This window comes from Gekko japonicus, unplaced genomic scaffold (genome assembly GCF_001447785.1).
Source record: "Gekko japonicus isolate JY-2015 unplaced genomic scaffold, Gekko_japonicus_V1.1 scaffold1569, whole genome shotgun sequence".
NCBI lineage: Eukaryota > Metazoa > Chordata > Lepidosauria > Squamata > Gekkonidae > Gekko > Gekko japonicus.
In genome coordinates, this window is record NW_015169825.1 from 361,321 (window position 1) to 384,028 (window position 22,708).

General features: G+C 45.3%; 1 protein-coding gene across 2 annotated transcripts in view; it reads right to left on the bottom strand.

Annotated features, from left to right (window-relative positions):
- The window catches only part of BEND7 (BEN domain containing 7), an 87,253-nt gene that overhangs the window by 15,481 nt on the left and 49,064 nt on the right, over nucleotides 1-22,708 (bottom strand). For both annotated transcript variants that reach the window (XM_015417236.1, XM_015417235.1), the window contains 2 exons: nucleotides 19,623-19,742; nucleotides 4,605-4,655 (listed from right to left, as the gene is read on the bottom strand). In XM_015417236.1, coding sequence (XP_015272722.1) covers nucleotides 4,605-4,655; nucleotides 19,623-19,742 — 171 coding nt within the window. The remainder of the gene's footprint in view (nucleotides 1-4,604; nucleotides 4,656-19,622; nucleotides 19,743-22,708) is intronic.

The window sequence follows — 22,708 nt, forward strand, 5'->3', positions numbered from 1 at the left end:
GTTGATTTTTTGTGGGTCTCTTGGAGAAATAAAATGTCGGGGTGCAATTTGGCTAATGAAGTTGATATACGCTTAACTTTAATATTATCGTTCAGACCCCTACAGTTCAAAGAATATATTCGTAATGGGTCTCCCATTATCTAATGGCGAGGTTGAAGATTAACTTTCCTGATATTGCTATAAATATAATAGAGCTGAAAGCTTGTGGGCCTGGAAAATTCAGGCTCACTATGGTTATAGTAGTTTTAATATTTTATATCAAGGGATGCAAGGGGGGGAGTAAAGAATTGTCCTCCTACCACCTCACCCTCTATTTTAACAATTACAATTCATTTCATCAAGCAACCTTCTATTTTTGCAGGCTTAAAATAAAAAAAATGCCTTTTATACCCAAAATGGCAAAGTTATCAATTTAGGCAAAATTTCTGCACCATTGTTATAACAAGTTCAACTATAAATACTTCTTTTTATAGACGCAGAAACCGTAGGCTTATACTTAAGCCGTTTAATGAAATTAAGCCATTTAACCAAATTCTAATAATAAAAAAAGGGGGGGGAATGCCAAATAATAACAGGAAAAAAAGTTCTTCAAACAATAACAGAAATAAAAGTTCTTCAACTTAGGTTTTCTTCACCATTGCTTTAAATGATATAACATAAAAATAATACTTTTAGCATATACAAGAACCATATCTTGGATAAGTTAGCTGCACTTATACCACTTTCAAAACTAATTGTAACTTAAGTCGGTTTGCATCACCAGTTCTATATAAATATTTCTATATTACGATTTTCTTTCGGAAAATTATTCTTTTAAAACAAAAAGAAAACATTAAAATAAAACTTAAAAAGATATATATCTATAAATGAAATCAAATGGATTATTTTTAAATAAAAAAAATTAAAGAAAATAAAAAAGTCATTAACTTAAGTAGGTTTTCTTCACCGCTGCACTAATGAATTCTTCATAAAATGTTGTTTTAGACTTGTGCAACAAAAGGCCTTAAGGGTGAATTAATATAGCATTTTCATACTCTTTAAATTTAAATGTTTACAGTTATATAAAAATAAAAATAATAATAGTAAAAAATTATTAAAGATATGGAATGATATCAAGAGTAACAAATAAAATGGGTTAGCTGCACCTTAAAATGTTAATATAATAAGATCAATTGGGAAATCAAATCTGAACACAGAATATAAATGTACTTCCTCCTCGCAGGATTTAATATAGAATACATAAATCAAGCAATTTAATGTCACTGTTCTAACTTAGGAGAAAGAAAAGCCCCGAAAGTATTTTAAAATACTCAGACGTTCGTTCACTTCTCCGGGAAAACGCGAACATGCACCAGAATTCAGGGCGCTGTGTGTGGGGGGATCAGCGATGAATGCGTTGCCAACGGCCATTGATGAGAGGCCCAGTCGATTCACCAGTGGAGCGATTGTTCAGCTGCGGCGATGAGTGGGGTAGGTCCGGGTCAATGCCCAAGGATGTTAGTAGTTTGACTCCAGAGTCTAGGTCGTTGGCCGTCAATCGTTGACCTTGGTGGATAATTAGGATTTCAGTGGGGGAGGACCACCGATAACGAAGCTTGCGGTCCTGCAGCTTTTGAGTTATGGGCCGGAGCTGTCGTCTATGGTTCAGTGTCTCTTGAGAGAGATCTAGTAGAACCGCGATTTTCTCGTTGCGGAAGGTAAGTCCTCTGTTTTCCCTCGCCAGTTTAAGGATGCGGTCCCTTGTCCGGCTGTCGGGGAAGCTTGCTAGGATATCCCGAGGATATTTAGCGTTTTTACGTAAGGCAGGGCCGACACGGTAGGCCTTGTCTATGTAAGGGGCCACATCGTCCTCTAGGTGCAAAAGTCGTGCTAGCCACGAAGCGATAAAAGTTTTAAGCTCTGTCTCACCTTCTGCTTCTTCGGGCACGTTGCGGAATTTCAGATTGGGTTCCCGAAGTTTATTTTCAAGTGTCATTATTTTAGATGCAGCCCAGTCTTCTGACTGTTGCAGGCTTTGTATTTCGCCTTGGGCCGTAATTGCCGCTTCCAGGGCCGTTTCTGCTGCTTGTGAAACTTCTGCGAGCGTATCAGTAATGCTTTTCAGCTCATCTTTGATCGGTTGGACTGCTTGCTTAATTTGCTCCGAAATGGAGGTTTCCAAGCGCTGGATTGTTTGTAGGAAGTCGTACTTCGATAGAAGTGCTCCGTCGTCATTAGTTTTTGGCGAATTGCTGCCGGCGGCCATTTTGAGGTCCCGTTCTACTGCAGGATCGGTTGATCTCGGCGCTGGATCTTTTGCCAAATATTTCGTCAACTGCTGAGTTTTGGCCGCGATTTTGGCCGCTCTGAGTGTTCCCGTTCTTCCCATTTGATTTTCTGGCACAGTAACGTTGTTTTTGAAGGTTGGTGATATAATTTTAGAGGGCTGAGTGGAGGAGCTGCTCCTTTACACGTCTACCATCTCCGAGCGCCAAGCTCCGCCCCCCGACAAGAGCTCGTGACATTTGTTGTAGAAATTCTAATGGAGAAGATTGTAGTGTAAGAAATGAAGTGAGACATACATACTTTTTTCTCTCTATACTGAAGAACCTCTCTCTAGACCACATTGGTGGTTCTGCCCTCAGGTGATAGGATCACCAGGCTGCTTGATGAGCTCACTCAGGAGCAGGTCACATAAAACTGTCCATTTAAGAAGCAGTCGTCTGTTAAGTTAATTCTGCCACCTTCCACGAAAGTGATGGCCTTTCTACTTGTGTTCCTGGATTGTTTTGCGAGGACGCCGAGCACCGGCTCAAGCGGAGCCGGAAAGGACGTTGCTGGGCCGGAAGCAGGCGGAGCTGTGTGCCTTAGAAAGAAGACAGCCACTTCCGAAACGCCGGGAAAAGAACACCCGCCAGCCCAGAGACCCGAGCCGAGCCGACGAAAGCAACAACAACAACCACCACCATAGGGGGTGCCGGTAGGCTGTCCCATCCCCATATATACTGTGGCCCTAGTCAGGGAAAAATGGTGATTAGCACCAAAAATCTGTAAGCCGCTCAGAGACCCCTAGACAAGGGGGTTCGAGCGGGATATCAAGTTGAATGTATACCGGTTGGAATTGTCACCTATTCCGTTACAAATGCCGCGTCTGAACGCACCCAGTGTGACTTGGCTCAGCTCTGCCAAGTCTAAACCAACTGGATCTGGTTTACTGCAGCTGTCAGCTGTCAGATAGATCGTAGAGATCTTGGTGCTGATGCTTACACACCGACAGCCCAAACCTCCGGGCTATCTGGGCAAGGGGGCGCATGTAGATGTTGAACAACATCGGGGACAGCACTGCCCCCTGAGGCACCCCACACTCCAGAGGGTGCCTCCGGGACCGATGATCCCCTATCGTCACCCTTTGTCCCCGACCTTGAAGAAAAGAGGCAAGCCATTGAAGCGCTAGCCCGAATCCCCACGTCGGTGAGGCGGTGGCCCAGCAACTGGTGGTCGACCGTATCAAATGCGGCCGACAGATCAAGTAATAACAGTGCCGCCATGCCGCCTCGATCCAGATGCCTTCGGAGGTCATCACTAAGGGCGACCAACACCGTCTCCATCCCGTGACCCGGGCGAAAGCCAGACTGGAAAGGATCTAGGACTGAAGCATCCTCCAGAAAACCCTGTAGCTGTGTCACCACCGCCCTATCAATAAGTTTACCCAAATAGGGCAAATTGGACACCAGCTGATAGTTGGACAATTCGGCCGGGTCCAGTGATGTTTTTTTCAAAAGTGGGCAGACCATCGCTTTCTTGAGTGCCCTGGGGAACCGCCCCTCCGAAGGAACTTGTTGATAATCTCCTGCAGGGCACCTCGAAATCCCTCGTGACCTGCTTTAATGAGCCAGGAGGGGCACGGATCAAGGTCGCACGTGGTTGGATGCACAGATCCCCTCAGCTTGACCTAGCTCACAGGCTTGTTGTGAAGATAAAATAGGGAACAGAGAACCTTGAGCTCCATGGAAGTACGGCAGGATAAAAATGCATTCAACATATAAAATAGCAACAAAAAGAGATCAGTTAACAGGAGAAACACTGAGCCTGTTCCCTTGTCTAAAAGGACAAGTTGTTGTAATCCCCTCCTTCTAAGCTACCTTCTGCCTTGACCTAGACAGCTCAGGCTAGCCTGATCACACCAGATCTCAGACGCTAAGCAGAGTCAGACCTGGTTAGTACTTGGATGGGAGACCACCATGAAAGTCCAGGATTGCTATGCAGAGGCAGGCACTGGCAAACCACCGCTGAACGTCTCTTGCTTTGAAAATCCTGGGAAGGTCACCATAAGTTGGCTGTGACTGAACAGCAAAGCCACCTTTTGGTCTTTCAAGCTTCAGAAAACCAGGCACAGAAGCAATATCTCCCCAAGTTCACAGAGAAGCAGCAGTACAGCTGTACACCCCCTGTGGAAGACCCTGGGGGTGGGGAACTGAGACCTGGAATGATATCTAGTGACAGGGCCTATAGATAAAATAAACAATTTGAGCTAAGAAGTACCATTCAGTTGATCCAAGTTACCAAAATCCCATAAAACCAAACAAACCAAAACAGATTATTTTTGTTAATCAATAGCTTTTTACCTGTTTGTAGTAGAGAAGTGTCCAGTTTCTCATCACAGTCTGTTGTCTCTGCTAAATACAGATAAGACAAAAGATCATTATGTTTTCCTAAATACGGAAACAAACATTTATGCAATTAAGTGAAACAGTAATTTTTTTAAGATGGGAAAGGAAGCGGTGGAGATTTATGTGAACAACAAGCAAAAGAAATACACAACTCATAGATAATGGATTTTTTTCAATTTCATAGAAAGAATTGCCCTGTCAAATCAGCACAATGCCTGTCCAGACCAACATCCTCCTTCAACCAGCAGCAAATAACTTCTCAAAGGGTTACAAGCATTAGCCAAGATGATAGTTACACTAAGTTACAAACAACATAGCCCAAAGTTCATGAAGAGCTTTGTCCAAGGAGGGGCCTCAGCGTGGAACTAGTTCTGAGCACCAGTTTTGGAATACAGGAAGTAATAATAAAATGGGCCTCTAGGTACTACTGAGTGCCTCCAAAGTAGTCAGTTAGATCACAAACCTCTGCCTTGCTTCTCATCACCTTAATGTGTAGGAACAGGAGGCAGCCCCACCTCCCATGGTCTACTGGATTTGGAGCCAGTTTACTTTGTCATTGAGTCATAGAGAACCACTGACCAAGGATGCAGATTGCAATCTAAGGACACAACTGAGGAGCACAAAGCCAGCCAACCATGCCAGCCAGCCACCCCACATTGCTAATATCTGGGGTAGGCTTTACCTTTCCTTCAACTGCATCCTTGAATGCAGCACATTTGCTTTGTTCCACAGAATCTGATGGGATGTATTGACAAGTCCAATCCTTTTTGCATAGGTCGTAGACTGGGTTTCTTTTTAATGTCATGTTTATAAAAATTCTGATCCTTGGTCATGTTGGAGACCGACAAGAAATGAAAACTGGGAGCTGATTTTCACATATACAAAGCAGGCTAAGTTTAAAACAAAGATATAAGGACACTCATGTTACAACTTTATACTCATATTCTTGCTGCATTTCTGCCATTATGCAAATCAGGATTTCAGGATCCAGACAATAAAGTCAGTTATACCCCTCACCCGAGACGATGATTGTCTCTCCACTGAAGGAATTTTTAGAACTATCTAGTATTAATGACATAAACATCAACCATATCTTTTCTAGTGTCACTGACTACTGGAAATGTATGTACGTTTTCAAGTTTCACTGCATTTTTCATTAAGCAAAATAGAACAGACAATAATTCTATCAAATCCTAGTAAGGCCAAGCCATCCTTCCCCCTCCTGTGCTTGGTATATTGCTGCTTGCCCACCTACTCTTTGAGCCCTACGTAGATGGAATGGCATGGGAAGAAAGTCCTAGAAAAGGAGGTGGCGGCACTGCAGATCCAAAACTATAGAACCCCCCCGACCAGTTCTCTGTTCCTTGAACATGCCCGAAGAAGCTAACTGGCATATGCATATTTCATATATTTCACTGAAGAATAACAAAACCCTGAAAAGCAATGCTAATTTTATTGTTAAATTTACCAAATGCAAAACCGTCCCACCTACTCCAGGGTTTTGGATCCAGATCAATAACCAAAAGGAGGGGTGGGGGTTAAAAGTGAGACAATTTCCAGTTGTAAACAAGTCACATTAATGATGCTTGTAGCATCAATGAGTACTTGCAGTACTGATTTCAGAATCTAATCAACAAAATAGCTTTGAGGGGGAAAAATTTGATTTTCTCAGCCAGATATTTTCCTGTTGCAAATGCAAGTAGGAAGAGGGCCAAATAATCTTGAACCTGGATTGTATCTGTGATCAAATAAATCACCCAGCTATTTAATTGAAAAACACTGACAAGGCTAAAAAAGCCATTTTAAATACAAAACCAGTTCCTCCCTATGTATCTGCTGACAACTTTGAAACCGTTAAACCTTCTGAGCATTAATACAATATACTTATATGCAGGGCTCTAGTCGGGGGGGAGCTCTCAGGTACGGAGCTCCGGAAGAGAACCTCTAGGGGGCGGGGCGGTCACTTGGTGAAGCCCCGCCCCCTTCTTTACCCCGCCCTCTGTTTCGATCCTCATTCCGTTTGGGAATGAGGATGAAGCAGGAGGGTAAGTAGCCGGGCCTTCTGACACACTTCCGGTGATGTCAGGGGGTGTGGCCTTCTGTCACTTCCGGTGATGTCAGGGGGCGTGGCATATGCAAATAAGTTATGCTAATGAGTTATGCTAATGAGCTCCGGCAGCTCTTTTTCTACAACAAGACCCCTGCTTATATGGGCCTAAGTCCTAGATTTTAAAGTAGTATGTTGTGACGTACTGACCTCCAAAAAAGCAGGATGCTTAGTGCATCACATTCAGAATGCTGGGAGATTCAAGGGTTAGTGCCTCACTGTGAAGCACAGGTTGATTGACAGACTGCTGCCTGAGTGCGCCCCCCAGTTCTTTCTGATTGGTCAGAGCTAGCTGAGGAGAGCATTAAGAACAGCTGAGTGTGACCATTTATAAACCCAATCTGTAAAAGGTGACAAATTTAAGATAAAGACAAAGACAAAAAGCCATACTCAAAATAAGGAAAAAAGCAGAGGACAAAACCAAAACAATGGATTGCCACTATTCGGCTTGGAAGCAATTGTTATATTAATGATTTATTGTTTAATTTATATATCAACAATATCTCTACTGTCTCTGCCCAGGACTGTTACTCTCCATCCATTACTAGCGTTGAAGTTTCTATCCTACTTTTTGCTGGTAATGCAGTTCTCCTATCTAGAACAACATCAGGACTGTCCTCTCTGGGAAACTTCTGCCAGAGCACTGTGCAGGGGCACCCTATGCTGCCCACCGTTCTCAGCAGAGCAGTGTTCCTGGGAACTACATGGACCTGAGCCTCTCCTCAGACTCGCTGGATTTCTTCCAGTCATTCTTGGACTACAACTTGGGACCCCTTTATAATTCCTTGAAGGAGTAGGAGAGCCTTGACAACTTTTCAGCGCTCCAGCTACTGAATTTTCCCAGCATGCCCCAGGTGGGGGACCAGGGCACCTGCTTTTTAGAGTCTTTGATTGGCTTATTGGACTCTGTCCCAGAAACCTCGGTGCCTTTTACAGACAATCAGCTTTTAGAAGATGCCATGAAGTCATCACTAATAGAGAATGTAAAGGTTTAAACTGCTGTTACAATCAATTTTCTTACTGTTTGTACAAAAACTCTCTGCCTTTTCATGGCATTGGTTGGGGAGAGGGGCAAAGAGGAAAGACTGCTTTGCAAAACAATTCGAACTTTCCTGCATTTTGTATATGGGGATGGGGAGACCTTTGGAGACATATTCCTTGCAGGGCTCTTTTTGTAGCAGGAGCTCCTTTGCATATTAGGTGACACCCCCCCTAATGTAGCCAATCCTCCAAGAGCTTACAGAGCTCTTCTTACAGGGGCTATTGTAACCTTGTGGGTCATCCACAGAGCACCTTCTGCCACTGTTTATGGTGCTGGCAGGTAATTTCTCAAATTACTTTGGGATGTATATCTAAATATCTATATATTTATTGTGCAAATGATTTGCTTCAGAGCTAGCTCTCACTTAAATGGGAAGATGCTTACATAAAAAAGAACCCATTCGCTATTATATGCATAGCAATTTCCCCCCTTCCTATTAATGGCAAATTTCCCCAATTTTTAATAACTACAGAAACTTGAATTGAGTATGAAACCTCTATTTAAATTGCTAGTACCCGAGATGTATTATGTGTACAATCATATATTTTTTTGCATAATAAAAAAGGGAAAAAAGGACTGTCCTCTCTGATAGAGGTTTTTGTCTTTTATTGTCTGGAACAATGCTTGATGGTTAACTATCAAAAATCCAAGATCGTTGTTTTTGGTGAAAAATCTCATGTACACAAGTGGAAAATTCATGGCAATGATATTAAGGACGTCCCCTATTTTAAATACTTGGGGGTTTGGTTTGACCAAAAATTAACTTGGTCAGTGCAAGCTGCTCATCTTAATATTTGATACACCTGTAGCCAATCTTTTATCTGACGTTTCTTTTGTTCTTCTGGGGCTCAGCATATTCCAGACACCATCAAACTGTTTAACGCCAAGGTAGCAATGCAAAGTTTATATGGGGCTGGCATCTGGATTGACAAAATAGAGAAGTCCTTGGATTCAATTCTTCTTAAATTCCTACGTTCCATCTGCGGAATTCTGAACAGTGTAGTGGGGGTAGCCCTCTGAGCTGAATAATCTCTTGAAGCTTGGGTTTGGTTGAAGGCTTTTCCACTTAAAGTTAAAATTATACACTCCGACATCCAAGAGAGCTCTCTCAGTTTAGTCAAAGAAGATTCTTATGTTTCCCACTGGAATAAACTTGTCAAGCAATGACTACAGCTCCTCAATCTTTCCTTGAATGTAATTACTTTTCTGAGTCTAGATATCTTTTAATTTTTCCTTTGATCCAAAGTATAGATCATATGGAGACGTTACCTATTTTATTAGAAGATAACAGCAGACCTAGCACTCTTTTAGTGGTGAAATTTATATACATCTGTGATAGAGTTTTGCAGATGTTCAAAATGGGTCTAGCTTTTTCTGTACTTCAGTAATCTGCTTAGAACTAATAAACTGAAGCAGTATAAGGATGATAGATAGTATATGTAATGAATGTAATGTTCTTTTGAATGGGTGGTAAGTGTCAGAGGAACAAGGACTGAAAGAGGGAGAAGAGTGAGTAAGGTGATTGGTTGGTGACTGAGAGTGTGTGGGTGGAGCTAGGAGTTGTATGTGTGTGGAGAGAGAGAAGGCAGAGTGTTCAGTCCGGAGCTTGAAGCCAGAAGCTGTCAGTTGTGGTCAATCTACACAGAGTCTGAGAAGCAGTCTTCTAACTAGAATCATACAGAAGTGCTGTGAAAGACATTAAGGTTCTAAAGGAGGAAAAAATATACTTAAGGGGGCATATTAGAAAAAATCTAATATAGTCAGAGTATTTTAAGAAGGTGAGGGGAAAAGCTGACAGAGACCTAAGTAAAAGGGAAAGATTCTACTAAGCAACTTAACAAAACATCTTGTAACTAATACACTTCTTTTACCAATAAAGTTTTATATGTCTTATCCTCAGAACCACCTAGTCCAACGAAGGAGCCTTAGAGCTTGGGCACAATACTGTAGGAAAGGTTAATTAAAGACTGGAATTAAATTCCTGGTGGCAGCAATAGATACTTTGAGTGAGAGAAAGAAACAACAAGAAGTTTAAAACTACATCACACCTAACCACACAAACTAAGAGAGAGGTACGGTCACAATATATATTAACAAAAACCATCATAAAAACAAAAATAATAACAATTTAATGATGAGCCACACCAAAAAAGAAAGTAACAGCAATCCCACATGAACAAGCTTGGCATGGATAACCAAGGGAACACCTTCCCTTATGGGTCCCTCCCTAAAACTTTGCATCCTGTTCAATGTTCTACCTCTTTGTCAGATAAAGTTCCTGAGAATAAAGAACAGGACCTCCTCTCTTCTGGCATCCACTGTGTACAATTCACTCCCCGGCAAGATATGCCTGGACATGCATCTTCCTTCCTAGCTTTCATCCAATGTATCAAAAAGATTTTTCTGCAACCTGGTTGTCATGATCTGTACAGGACTGGGAGCAAGGCCTAGTGTGGCCTGGTTCCAGGAGAGACCTGCATGGCAGTGGAAAGCAGACACAGTCTACAATCCCCATAATGCTTAGTGACAGTTGTAGCCAATCAGTGTTCAGGAATTGTGTGAAGCGATTGGAACTTAAGCTTGGTGAACTGTGAAACTTTGTTCTTTTGCTCTTCTGCGTTCTTTCCTCTCACAGAGCTAAACTGAAGGGGACGGTGTTCTTTTGCTCTTCTGTGGTCTTGTCTCACAGAGGGGACAGTCTGGTCTGAGGCGAAAGATCCCGGCAGGAGGCCTGGTATAAGAGGGCTGTGGGCCTTGAAGTAGTAACCAGTTAAGTGAACTAGGTAGTCATGTTAGATTAGTTTATTTTGCCTTTAAACACTGTTATATATTTTAAAGCACCTTGTCTTGTCTTCTTTGCCCCGGTACTGTGTTAATAAACCATTTGTTTAAGTGTTCTCTGCCTGGTCATCATGCCTATGTTCTCGGCTTAAAAAGCGGCATTTTGGATGGGCTTGGGAGGGTACTCTGGGCCTTCTCAAGGGACCCGAAGTCCAGAGTGGTGGTAGCTGAAGGTGGCAACCCCCTGGGGGTCATGACATGGTAGCTTTTAGCGGTGGGATGTGCTAGATGTTGACCTGGAGAGGCAGAGTATAATCAGTTTATTTTTAAAAAGAAGACCTTTTCCCCCTCCCTTTGTCTGGCTGCAGGAAGCCACTTTTTTTTATAAGGTGCTGGTAAGACCAAGAGGTCTTATAACAGTGTTGTAAAGGGGTTTTAATTATTTCTAGCTATCGGGTCAACGGACAGAGAGGCTAGTGTTAGGCAGTGTATGTTCCTCCGTTCTGGGAGACAGAAGACAGAGGACACACCTGTGCCTAGAAGCAAGACCAGAGCAGGGGCTGCTGATCAGATGTTTCAGGAGAAAGCAGACAGAGAGATCGCAACCCCAAGTGAAGAGGTCTTGCATCTCCAGCTGCAAATTAAGCAGATGGAACTTAAGAGGAGAAGGCAGCCCAGAGAGAGCTGGAAAGGGAGAGAATGCTGAAGGGGGGGGGAGAGAGAGAGAAAGAGAGAGAGAGAAAGAGAGAGCTGGAGAGAATGAGGATGGTGCACGAGCTTGAAATGGCCACGTTGAGAAGAGAGACACCTTCACTTCCTCCAGATGCTGATGTACAAGGGGATAGAAGGAAATCCCCTTGAAGGGGATTACATTGAGGCCTTCCTTCAGAACTTTGAACAGGTCTGCATAGACTACAAAGTTCCTGAAGAACGGTATATGGAAAAACTGAGACTGCAGCTGGGTGGAGTCCTGGCTTCAGTGTCTGGCCAGATGGAAGGCGAAGAGAGGACCAATTATAAGCTCTTCAAACAAATAGTGCATGAGAGAGTGGGGTTCACCAAAGAAGGGGCCTGAAACGCTTTAGGGAGATCAGGCTAGAAGATAAAGAGCCCTACCCACAGCTGATGTATAGGCTGGGAAGAGCCTATGATTTATGGGTAAAGGTTGCTGAGGCCAAGACCATGGATGATATCAAGGCCCTGATGTGCACTGACAGGTTCCTGACTCTTCTTCCAGAGAATATTAGGCGCCCCCTTGTGGACAAGAGTCCTTGCACTCTCCAGGAAGCAGGACAGTGGGCCGAGTGACTGGCTAAAGCCTACGGAGGGCAGAGGTACATCACCCCTCGTGACTGGGGTAAGAGGGAGTCTCCTAAGTCCCCACCTTGGTCCGGTAAGCCTTTAGAGGTGAACATAGAACCACCACAACTGCAGCAGAATGTTCCCTCGAATACCGGGGTGAAGTACAACGAAAGGGAAAGGGGAAAAGGGGAGGGAAAGGAAAAAGGGAGACTGGTAGGCCTCTCTAACCATCACTGTCCTCAACCATATGCCCAGTGGAACATCTCAGTCTTACAGGCCTTGTGGAATTGAACCAAGTCCCACAGGGCCCGAATCTCACTAGATAGAGAGTTCCACCAGGTTGGGGCCAGGGCTGAGAAGGCCCTGGCCGAGGACAGGCAGACCATTCCAGGGCCAGGGATCACTAATACATTGTTACAGGCTCTCTGAGGGGTGTATAGGGAGAAGTGGTCCTGCAGATACGATGGTCCCACCATTTAGGGCTTTAAAGGTGAGAACCAGAACGTTGAACCTGATTCAGTACTCAGTCTTGAGCCAGTGCAGTTACAGGTTGTATATGTGCTCTCAGGGGGGTTCCAGTAAGGACCTGTGCTGCTGCATTCTGGACCAGTTGAAGCTTCTGGAGCAAGTTCAAGGGCAGCCCTGCATAAAGTGAGTTACAGTAGTCTAGTCTAGAGGCGACCATTGTATGGATCACTATGGCCAGGTCCGCACAGGACAGGTAAGGGGTCAGTTGCTGGGCTTGGCAAAGATGGAGAAACACCATCCAGGCCATATTTGTGACCTGAGCCTCCAATGAAAGGGAGGCATCTAGGATCACACCCAGACTCTTGATAGAGGGAGCTGGTACTAGCTGTACTACGTCAAGAGTGGGAATCTGAATTCCCCAATTCAACCCCACCCCCGGCCTAGCCACAGGACCTCAGCTTCAGCTGGCTCTGCTTTAACCATCCCACCATAGCTTCCAAACAACTGTCCAGATCTTCTGGGACAGTATCCGGCTGGCCATCCTTTAGCAAATACAGCTGCATATTGAATCTCCTGACTAACTGGGTGAGAAGGTACATATAGATATTAAACAACACTGGGGAGAGGATCACCCCCGGGGGACTCTGCATACCAGTGGGTGCCATGATGAGACCCTCTCCCCTAGTGCCACCCTGTGTCCCCTACTGAAGGACTGTCCCACATAATCCAATGGTGGTGAAACGGTGGGTCAACAGGTCATGGTTAACCATGTCAAACACTGCTGAAACATCTAACAACAGCAGCAGCGCAGACCCACCTCAGTCCAGTTGTCTACAGGGATCATCTGTAAGGGTGACCATGGCCAGGACAGAAGCTGGACTGGAATGGATACAAGGCCTATGTGTCCTCCAAGAAAGTCTGTAGTTGTTCTGCCGCTGCCCACTCAACCACCTTACCCAGGAACAGAATGTTCAAAACTGGGTAGTAGTTGGCTAGATCAGAAGGATCTAGCAGTGTTTTTTTCAACAGGGGTCTCACCACCACCTCCTTCAACATTCCTGGGAAGATGCCTGAGCCCAGGAACAGATTAGTGATGTCTGCCAGGGAGGTTCATGCCCTCTCCACACACTGGCTTTAACTAGCCAGGATGGGCACAGGTTGAGGGGGCAGGTGTATTTAACATAGCTTACAAAAGTCTCATAGCTGATAGTCAAATCACTAACATTTTGGGAGTCCCACGCTAGGTTCTAATTTCTAATTATTCTGAACAACTGAGCTGGGCGAGAGCTTGTGGATGTAACGGAGGTCGCATAGTAAGCTTTCTTAGTGACCTTCAGCGCCATCTCATAGGATCTCATAAACATTCTATAGGATGTTCTTGTAGCTTTGTCCTGAGTGTGATGTCAAACTTGCTCTAGTCATCTAAGCTTCCACTTCATCTCCCTTAGCTCGAAGGTATACCAAAGGGCTACTTTTAAGCAGGGGTGGACATCAGGGAGTGACCTTGTCAATGGCCTCCAAAAGGTGATTATGCCAATCTTCTGTCAACACAGCTGAGTTGCCAGGGGGCAAGCATAAATCCACTCATTTTCTATGCAGGGGAGGACTGATGTGTCCAGATGGGCCTTCAGGGCAAAATAGTTTGACCATGGCACTCTATTCATAGAGATCTGGCCAATGTTCACACCCACCACAAAGATCAAACCTAGTGTGTAGCCTCCTTGATATTTGGGACCCGATACAACCTGAGTCCTAGTGCTGCCATGGATGGTACCAGGTCTGAAGCCTGAAAAGAGGGGGAAGCGATATCCATATGGACATTGAAGTCCCCCAGAACTATCCATCTGGGATACCTCAAAGCCCACACTGCCACTGCCTCAATCAAGTTCAACAGGGTATCTGCCAGTTCACTTGGCGGTCAGTACACCAGCAAGATAGCCACACTCTCCTTGGCATCCCACACAAGCCCCACAGACATGGGGAAAAGCTCATGAGCTAGACAGGAATCATCACACTCAAGAAAAATGTGATGTTCAAAAGAAGTTCAAGAGAAGACCCAATATATTTTCTTCAATTGTAGGCTTTATCTGAAGTATTTGTATGCCACATCTTCAGAGCCTTCAAAGTTCATAAGAAACGATCCCAAGGAAGCAAAAAAGGAAAGCACTGATACTCTGGATCCTCTTTGCCAAGCAGAAGGGAACTCAGACCATACAACACCAACTGAGACACACACACAAATGATGCAGGGAGGACAGGAAGGCACTGGTTCCGCCCTTGTTCTCTGCAACAGCTGGAACACACTTACAGAGGATTACTTCAGACCTGGGGAATAGTGGCTTTGTGGTCAACTAGAACTTTGCAATTATCTTAGCTCTATTACAGCAAAACAAAAACAAAACACAGACAACAACAGACAAAAGAACAACACACACCAGACAGCTTCCCCATCACTTCAAAACACAGGCATTTTCAGAGATTAATTAGTCAAACTAGAATTAGAATGTGAATAGTTACAAAACAGTTAAGAGACATACATGCATGTATGAAAACACCTTCAGAGCAGGTCTTTTCCTCAGAGATTTCCAGATGCAGGCTTCCAACTCAGGGAGTTCGTTCAGTATAAACCAAACTGAATAAATACTTGGAAAATACCTTATCAGTACCAATATGGTTACCGATATGGCTCAGCCTGAAAAAAGGCGACCCCCCCCCCAGCTTTTATTCGGGTGGGGCAGCCTCAGCCAAAGTGGCACGGAGCTGACAGCTCTGCGCTACCCCAGCTGATCCTCCCTTGCCCACAGCCTTGGCGCAGGCTCTGCTAGGCAGCCTAGTTCAAACTGAACTGCCCAACAGAGCCTGCAAAGGAGTGAATTCTGTGGGGAGAACTGTCTCCAAGGCCAGCAGAAAGGAAGGGGGAAAAGATCTGAGATCTTCCCTCCCTCCTTTCTGCTGGCCATAGCTCCCAAGGCCAGCAGAATGGAAGGGGGGGGGAGATCTGACCTTCCTCCTTTCCCTCCCTCCTTTCTGTTGGCCTCGGCTGGGGCTGGCTGGCTCCTCTTGCAGTTGGTTTAAACCAAGCTGCAAGAGAAGCCAGCCCAGAATCAGTTGGAGCAGCATGAGCTGACAGCTCCATGCCATGCCTGCAGATCTTCCCCTGCCCACAGCCTCGACGGGGGGTTCTGCAGGGCAGCCTGGTTCAAACCAAACTGCCCAACACAGTCTGCAAAGGAGCCAACCCTGCTGGGAAACTCTCCCTGCAGGGTCTGCTGGACTGCCTGGTTGAAACCAGACTGCTCAGCAGAGCTCTCCAGTTTGCAGGGGGGCTGTTGGACACGATCTGTCTCCTTTTGCACATCGGACCCTAGAATTCCCCCCCCCGGCCAATCTGCACACAACTTAGATAGCAGATAGAGGGGGCATCCCAGGGAGGTCTGCTGCCCATTTGATGCCTCTAGCTTGCAGGGGAGCTGTTCGACACGCTCCCTCCCCTTTTGTACATTGGACCAACCCTAGGATTCCCCCCCCCCCAAGCCAATCTGCACACAACTTGGAGGAATGGTCCCTTCAAATCCATTTTGCAAGCTGCAGGGTAAATGAACCCGGAAGGGTGAACATTCTGCATTCACTTGTGCTGCGGCTTGCAAAACGCATTTAAAGGGATGATCCCTTTAAATACCGAGCCGAAAAATTTGGCAATCCCAATTATTTCCCAAATCCCATTATCATACCAATATTGGGATTCAGGAATATAGGGAAATACCAATATTTTTTGGGTTCAATACACTTGAATCCGAAAAATATCGGGTGTGTGTATTATTTTGTGACAGCAGATTCTGGTGCTCTTTGGGAGGGGAAAGTATAGCGGTGGGTCCAGGCAGTGTGTTAAAGGAAGGGCGCTGAGAAATAAAATGGCTCACCGCCCTTCCGGCCTGCGACCCCTCCCAAAGGATGTCAGCAATGGGGCTAGGATTAGTAACCCCCCTCCGTCATTGGTGTTGTGCAATGCCAGGTCTATTAATAATAAGACTATAGTCCTTCGGGACTTTGTCATGGAACAACAGGTAGACCTGGCATGCGTGACTGAGACCTGGGTGCGGGATGGGGAGACTGTAGCTCTCTCCCAACTTACCCCACCTGGGTTCTCGGTCCTAAACCAATCACGGACTAGGGGGGGGGGGAGTGGTGATATTTGTGTGGGAGGCTTACTCCTTCAGGGTGCTCCCCCCACTGGAGATTGTGGGCATAGAGTGTGTCTGTCTGGTGCTGGAGGTCGAGGAGAGTTTGGCAATCTGGCTAGTGTACCGACCGTGTAACGTGCCAGGCAGTAGCCTTCCATCCCTGCTGGAGGCCGTATTAGGCTGGGAGCTGGAGCACCCTAGGCTTCTGGTCTTGGGTGACTTCATTGTCCATGCTGATGACATGGCATCATGGCATCACTGGGACTCTCCCAATATGTGTCGACCCCCATGCATCAGGCCGGGCACATACTTGATTTGATCTTCGCACCGGGGATTACAGTGGACCAGATTACTGCAGTAGCAGTACCATTGTCAGACCACTATCCCCTGAAGGCCCGTGTGAATGTTCCACCCCGACCCTGTTTAGGCGGCGAGCAGATTTTAGCTTGCCCGCGGAGCCAAATGGACCCAGTGTGGTTTCAAATGGCCCTGCAGGATTCGATGCCCCCTAGCGGCACTTTGGATGAACTTGTGGAAGACTGGCATAGTCGACTTTCCATGACCATCAACGAGATCGCTCCCCGGTGCCCTCTGCGCCCTTGCTCTAGGCTAGCCCTCTGGTATACCCAGGGGTTGCGGCTTATGAAGCGAGAGTTAAGACGGCTAAAGAGACAGTGGCGCCGAGGCAACAAGAGCATCTTATAGGACGTTTATGAGATCCTACGAGATGGCAGTCAAGGCTGCAAAGAGAGAATTCTACACAGCTACGATTGCGTCTGCGAGCTCACGCCCAGCCCAATTGTTTAGAACGATTCAGTCTCTGACGGTTCTGCCACAGGGCAGACAAAACAGTAGGGAATTGGATATTGGCTGTGAGGCATTTGTGAGCTATTTTGCGGATAACGTCTTGGCGCTCCGCCGTGACCTCCCCACCACAGTTGAAACAGTTAGTGAACTTGAGGCCCCTTGCGCATCTCCGATTTTGGGTTTAGAGTGTTTTGACCAGCTCAGCCTGGAGGAAGTCAACAGATCGCTTGTATCTGTGTGCCCAACCACATGTGGCCTTGATCTGTGCCCCTCCTGGCTCATTAAAGTGGGCCACGAGGGGCTTCGAGGTGCCTTGAGGGAGAGTGTCAACAAGTCCTTCTCAGAGAGATGGTTCCCTGAGGCACTCAAGGAAGTGTTGGTCCACCCTCTCTTGAAAAAACCAACTTCAGACCTGGCTGAATTGGCCAGCTATTTGGGCAAATTGATTGAGAGGGTGGTGGTGACTCAGCTACAGGGCTTTCTGGATGACGCTTCCATCCTTGATCCATTTCAGTCTGGCTTCCGCCCGGGACATGGAACGGAGACAGTGCTGGTCACCCTTACTGACGACCTCCGGAGGCATCTGGATCGGGGCAGTGTAGCGGCTCTGCTGTTGTTAGATCTGTTGGCCGCGTTTAATACAGTCAACTCCAGTTGCTGACCCACCGTCTTGCCGACGTGGGGATCCAGGGGCTCGCCCTTCAAAGGCTTGCCTCCTTTCTCCAAAGTTGGGGACAGAGGGTGGTGCTAGAAGAACAGCAGTCCCGGAGGCACCCGCTCGAATGCAGTGTGCCTCAGGGGGCGATGTTGTTTAACATCTACATGTGCCCCCTCGCCCAGATTGCCTGGAGGTATGGGCTTGGATGTCATCAATATGCGGATGACACCCAGCTCTATCTGATGTTGGGTGGCCGGTCGAACTCCGACCCAGAAGATCTCCACCGAGCCTTACAGGCCGTGGCTGGGTGGCTCACGCTGAGCCGGCTGAAACTAAACCCGATGAAGACAGAGGTCCTGTGCTTGGGTCGGGGTTGGGGCTCCCGCTTCCGACCTTTGATGGGGCACCTTTGGTGCCAGCGTCAGAGGTTAGGAGTTTGGGAGTGCTCCTGGATCCTGCCTTAACTATGGAGGCCCAGGTGGCAGCCACTGCCAAATCGGCCTTTTACCATCTTCGGCTGATTCGGCAGTTGGTTCCTTTCCTCGACCGCGATGACCTGGCTACAGTGATCCATGCAATGGTTACCTCGAGACTAGACTACTGTAACACTCTCTACATGGGGCTGCCTTTGTCGCAAATCCGGAGGCTGCAGCTAGTGCAGAATGCTGCGGCCAGGCTGTTGGTGGGCATCCCTAGGTGGGAGCACATTCGGCCTGTGCTGAAAGCGTTGGACTAGCTGCCTATAGCATACTGGATTCGCTTCAAAGTGCTGGTGCTTACCTTTAAAGCCCTATATGGCCAGGGTCCGACATACCTGAGGGACTGCCTTTCCCCATATATGCCCCAAAGAGCACTTTGGTCGGGGACATAACATTGCCTGGTGACCCCAGGGAGGCCAGGCTTACTGCAACAAGGAAACAAACAAGGACCCAGCAGCTCTAGAGAAGACAAAAAGTTGCTGTACAAGTTCAGATTCTTATGCATAACAATAATAATTTAATACATGTTCTTTTGTTTCAATAGCTGAACATCCAGAGACCAAAGTCCCAGCAACAAGGGCCAGGTCCTTTTCAGTGGCGGTTCCTACCTGGTGGAATGAGCTCCCGGAGGAGATCAGGGCCCTGCGGGACCTTTTACAATTCCACAGGCCCTGCAAGACGGAACTCTTCCGCCAGGCTTCTGAGTAGGAGCCGCCACTACTACTACCATTACCACCATTGGTAGACCTGAGGGGTGGCCCCATGAAGATCAACCATGACTTCGCTGTGATCAGTACCGCTGGATGGGGTCGAGTAACATCTATGGGTCTTAATCTCCCTATTCTTATGTAAGATACTGGGGAGTCCATCTTGCAAATTTGATTCCATCTTGTTAAATTTTGATTGTAACCACTGAGCACTTTAATGTTGATTGTTTTATCCTGTTTTTATGTTGTTTTATGCTTGGCACATGGTGCCCTATTGTAAGTCGCCCTGAGCCCGCTTGCAGGGAGGGCGGGGTAGAAATGTAATAAATAAATAAATAAATAAATAAATAAATAAATAGATCCAACGTCCTCTGGAACACAAATTATGCCCCCTTCCTCACTACCTTCACATTCAGACTCCTTCCCTCCTCTTCCTCTTACCTGAACCTCTTTTTAACCGTCTTCTTGCCAGTTTGATTTGATCCTGCAGAATCTGCACCCAATCTCTTGGGCCAGGCAGTTTATCCACATGGTTTGCAGTGCAGTATTTTTCTGTGAACACTAAAATCAGAAGGATAAAACATATGTTTGTCAAATAAAACAAAAACATGCCCCTTTTCAAAGCTGGACAATTAAGTTAAGAAAGAGGACGATGACATTAAAAATAAAGTTCAAGCACCTAGTCATGAGAGAAACAAAATAAGAATAAGATTGACAATTTTATATACTACACTGCAACAGAATGTTTCAGTTCATCTCCCATAGAAATTATCCTGTACACGTAAAGCAAGGAAGCTTGTCACCGATTTCTCCACAGCCCACTCATTTCCCATGTGCAGTGATTTATTCACATGGGAGATCTTCAAACATACAGCCCCCCCCACCCTTGTATCAGGAGATCATTTGGACTAGGTCTCAAAAACAGCTGTTTACCGATTGAAGGAAATCTCCTAAGCACTCAACAAATATTTACCCTATTGAAAAATATTAGTAGACAGAGGCATTGAAATTCCAAGAATATCAAGTAGGCTGACCAGTCTCTGGACATTTAAACAAACAGATTGTACCAGTACACTCTCAAATAAGGACTCAAGCGGAGATGTGAAGGCCTGGGAAAAAACAAAACAGAAGAATTCTGAAAACACCATTTTTCCAAGGCCATTTTTCAGTTTTTCAGACAGAAAAACCAGTAATTTGGAGGAGTACTGAAAAAAGCACCTATGAAATATTTTCTCTTTTAGACAAGGTGGGCATGCTGTAGACCAGGGGTCCCCAATGTGGTATCTCCTAGTGCCTGCAAAGTGTTTTCTGAAACTGGGCAGAGTCAGGTGGGGCTGTTGTACATAAAGGTTTCTGAGTGGCCATTGGAGATTTGATTGGCTATGCAGCTTTTTAAAAACACTGCTTTGGCTGCAGCTGCCACCATTGCACAAGGATCTTTATTATGTGACTGAAGGTAAGCTATGGCAGCAGTTTTGTGGCTGGCTCTACCTCCTGCAGCAACCATTTTGTGCCTGCGCCCACTGCCCTGTGTCAGAATTCCAAAGGTTGCAGGCTCAAAAAGGTTGGGGACTCCTGCTGTAGACACATACAGCCCTTAAATCCAAGATACATTTCTGCAACCTAGAAAGATACCTAATCTTCACAAGGGGAGTATGCGGGGCTTTCATTGCTTCTTAACTGTTATATGACTTCTGTGGTCTTTTTGACCTGACTCTTCCCTGGTGGTTGACCTTTTCACCTCTCCCTCAAACCATGGTGACACATATGCTCATAGATTGGGTCACAAGTAGCTTATTTCCCTACCTTGCTGAGGGAACAAAAGATCAGGAGGCAGTGGGGCAGAAATTGTACCAAAGCCTCAAAGGAAAACGCTGAACATTTCATTGAGAACTCTCTCTCTCTAACCAGTAGCCACAGAAGAAACAAGACAGAATCTAGCTGAAACTACATCTAGCTGTACAGATGCTATTATTGACCTTTTGTGCAATCCTTTTCTAAACAAATATATTTTATGTTATTTCCCATACCATAAAGCTTGTGCTTTCTATTTACCTCCTATTTTTTCTCCTTTTCGGATAGCAAAAATTAAGACACGTGCTAAGGTAGCATAGGATGCATCAGCTCACAGTTTTATCTCAAGTATGGGGTATATGTGCAATTTTGCTTGTAAAAACAGGCATGTATAACTTTTAAATACCTCCAAAGGAAGTTTAGAAAACTTATTGAGGACCAAAAGTTAAAAACATAAGTATAGACAAAATAGTGTTTATTTCAAAGACATATAAAAACCTTAGAGGGGCCCAAATAAAGCCTCATAAAACGTTCAAAGTGACAAATACACAAAAAAGAACAGTGTATGATCTGACACATTTTGGCTCATAAGAGCCTTCTTCAGAGGTCAAATAGTACAAAGTACAAAATACACCAAGCAACAAAGTCCCTGTAATGCATATAAGGCAATAAACAATTAATAATATAGGACCAAAACCAGAATGTTCCAATAAGGAATTGAATGACACACCAAAATATTTCTATTTGGGGCCACAAATATATCTGGCCTCGTGTCAGAAGTAGTTGCATATACTGGAAATAATATCAGTACCAATATGTAACTTCCAGTTTAGGTCCTAAGAGTGCAAGTAAAATTGCCTTATCAGGGGCAATGTGACATCAATATGTGACATCAATATGTAACAGTGAAGACAGTTTTATGTTGTTAAAGAAGTAAAAAGTTTACCTTTGATACGAAAGTAATTACGAAAGTAATTTCTATTCCCCCCCCCCAAAAAAAGAAAAAGTAACTCACCCCAAGACTTCAAAATTTCACATCTATAGACACAAAACACCACTGCATGGGGTTAACTAGGTTATTAATGGCTGATCTCCATCAATTATCCTTTAATTATTACGAGCTGCTCATAACAAGCAGCTTACTACAGCTACCAGCGTTTTTGGCAAAGAACCCATCCTGGCTCCAAATTTAGCCAGTGCTTTGTTTACCCTCAGTTGCCCATAAAACAGTGCCAAGAGGTGTTAAGTCTCATCTCCCTTCCCCTGCTTGCCACTCAAACAACTAAAGGCTCAACTGGTGCTAGGGGTGTGCATTTGGTATAAAGCAAGCCGAATAAATACCTGAAAGATACCTTATCGGTATTTTACGGGCTTTTTTAAAAAGCAGAATACAAATTAGAGAATCTGAGTTGGCTACCGGTATAGCTGAGCCAGAATAAAGCTGAAATTATTTGGCTTATATGTGGCTTTATTTGGCTATACCAAATAGCTGCTGGTGGAGAGGTCACTTTAAAGGGCTACAAAGTAACTGTCAGTTGTCTCCTCTAGGGCTCTTTCCCACCTTTTGCTCTGGTTTCTAGGGCAACACAAGGGAGGGGGAAGAGGCATCTCTGCAGTCCAATGGCAAAAGCATCTTAGGGGGAGCTGTGGTGCCTTTGTAATTCTTTTGCAAATGGCATTGTACTGCAGGGTGACAACCTGCAAGGTTGTTGCTGGCTTCAAATGTGAAGTCC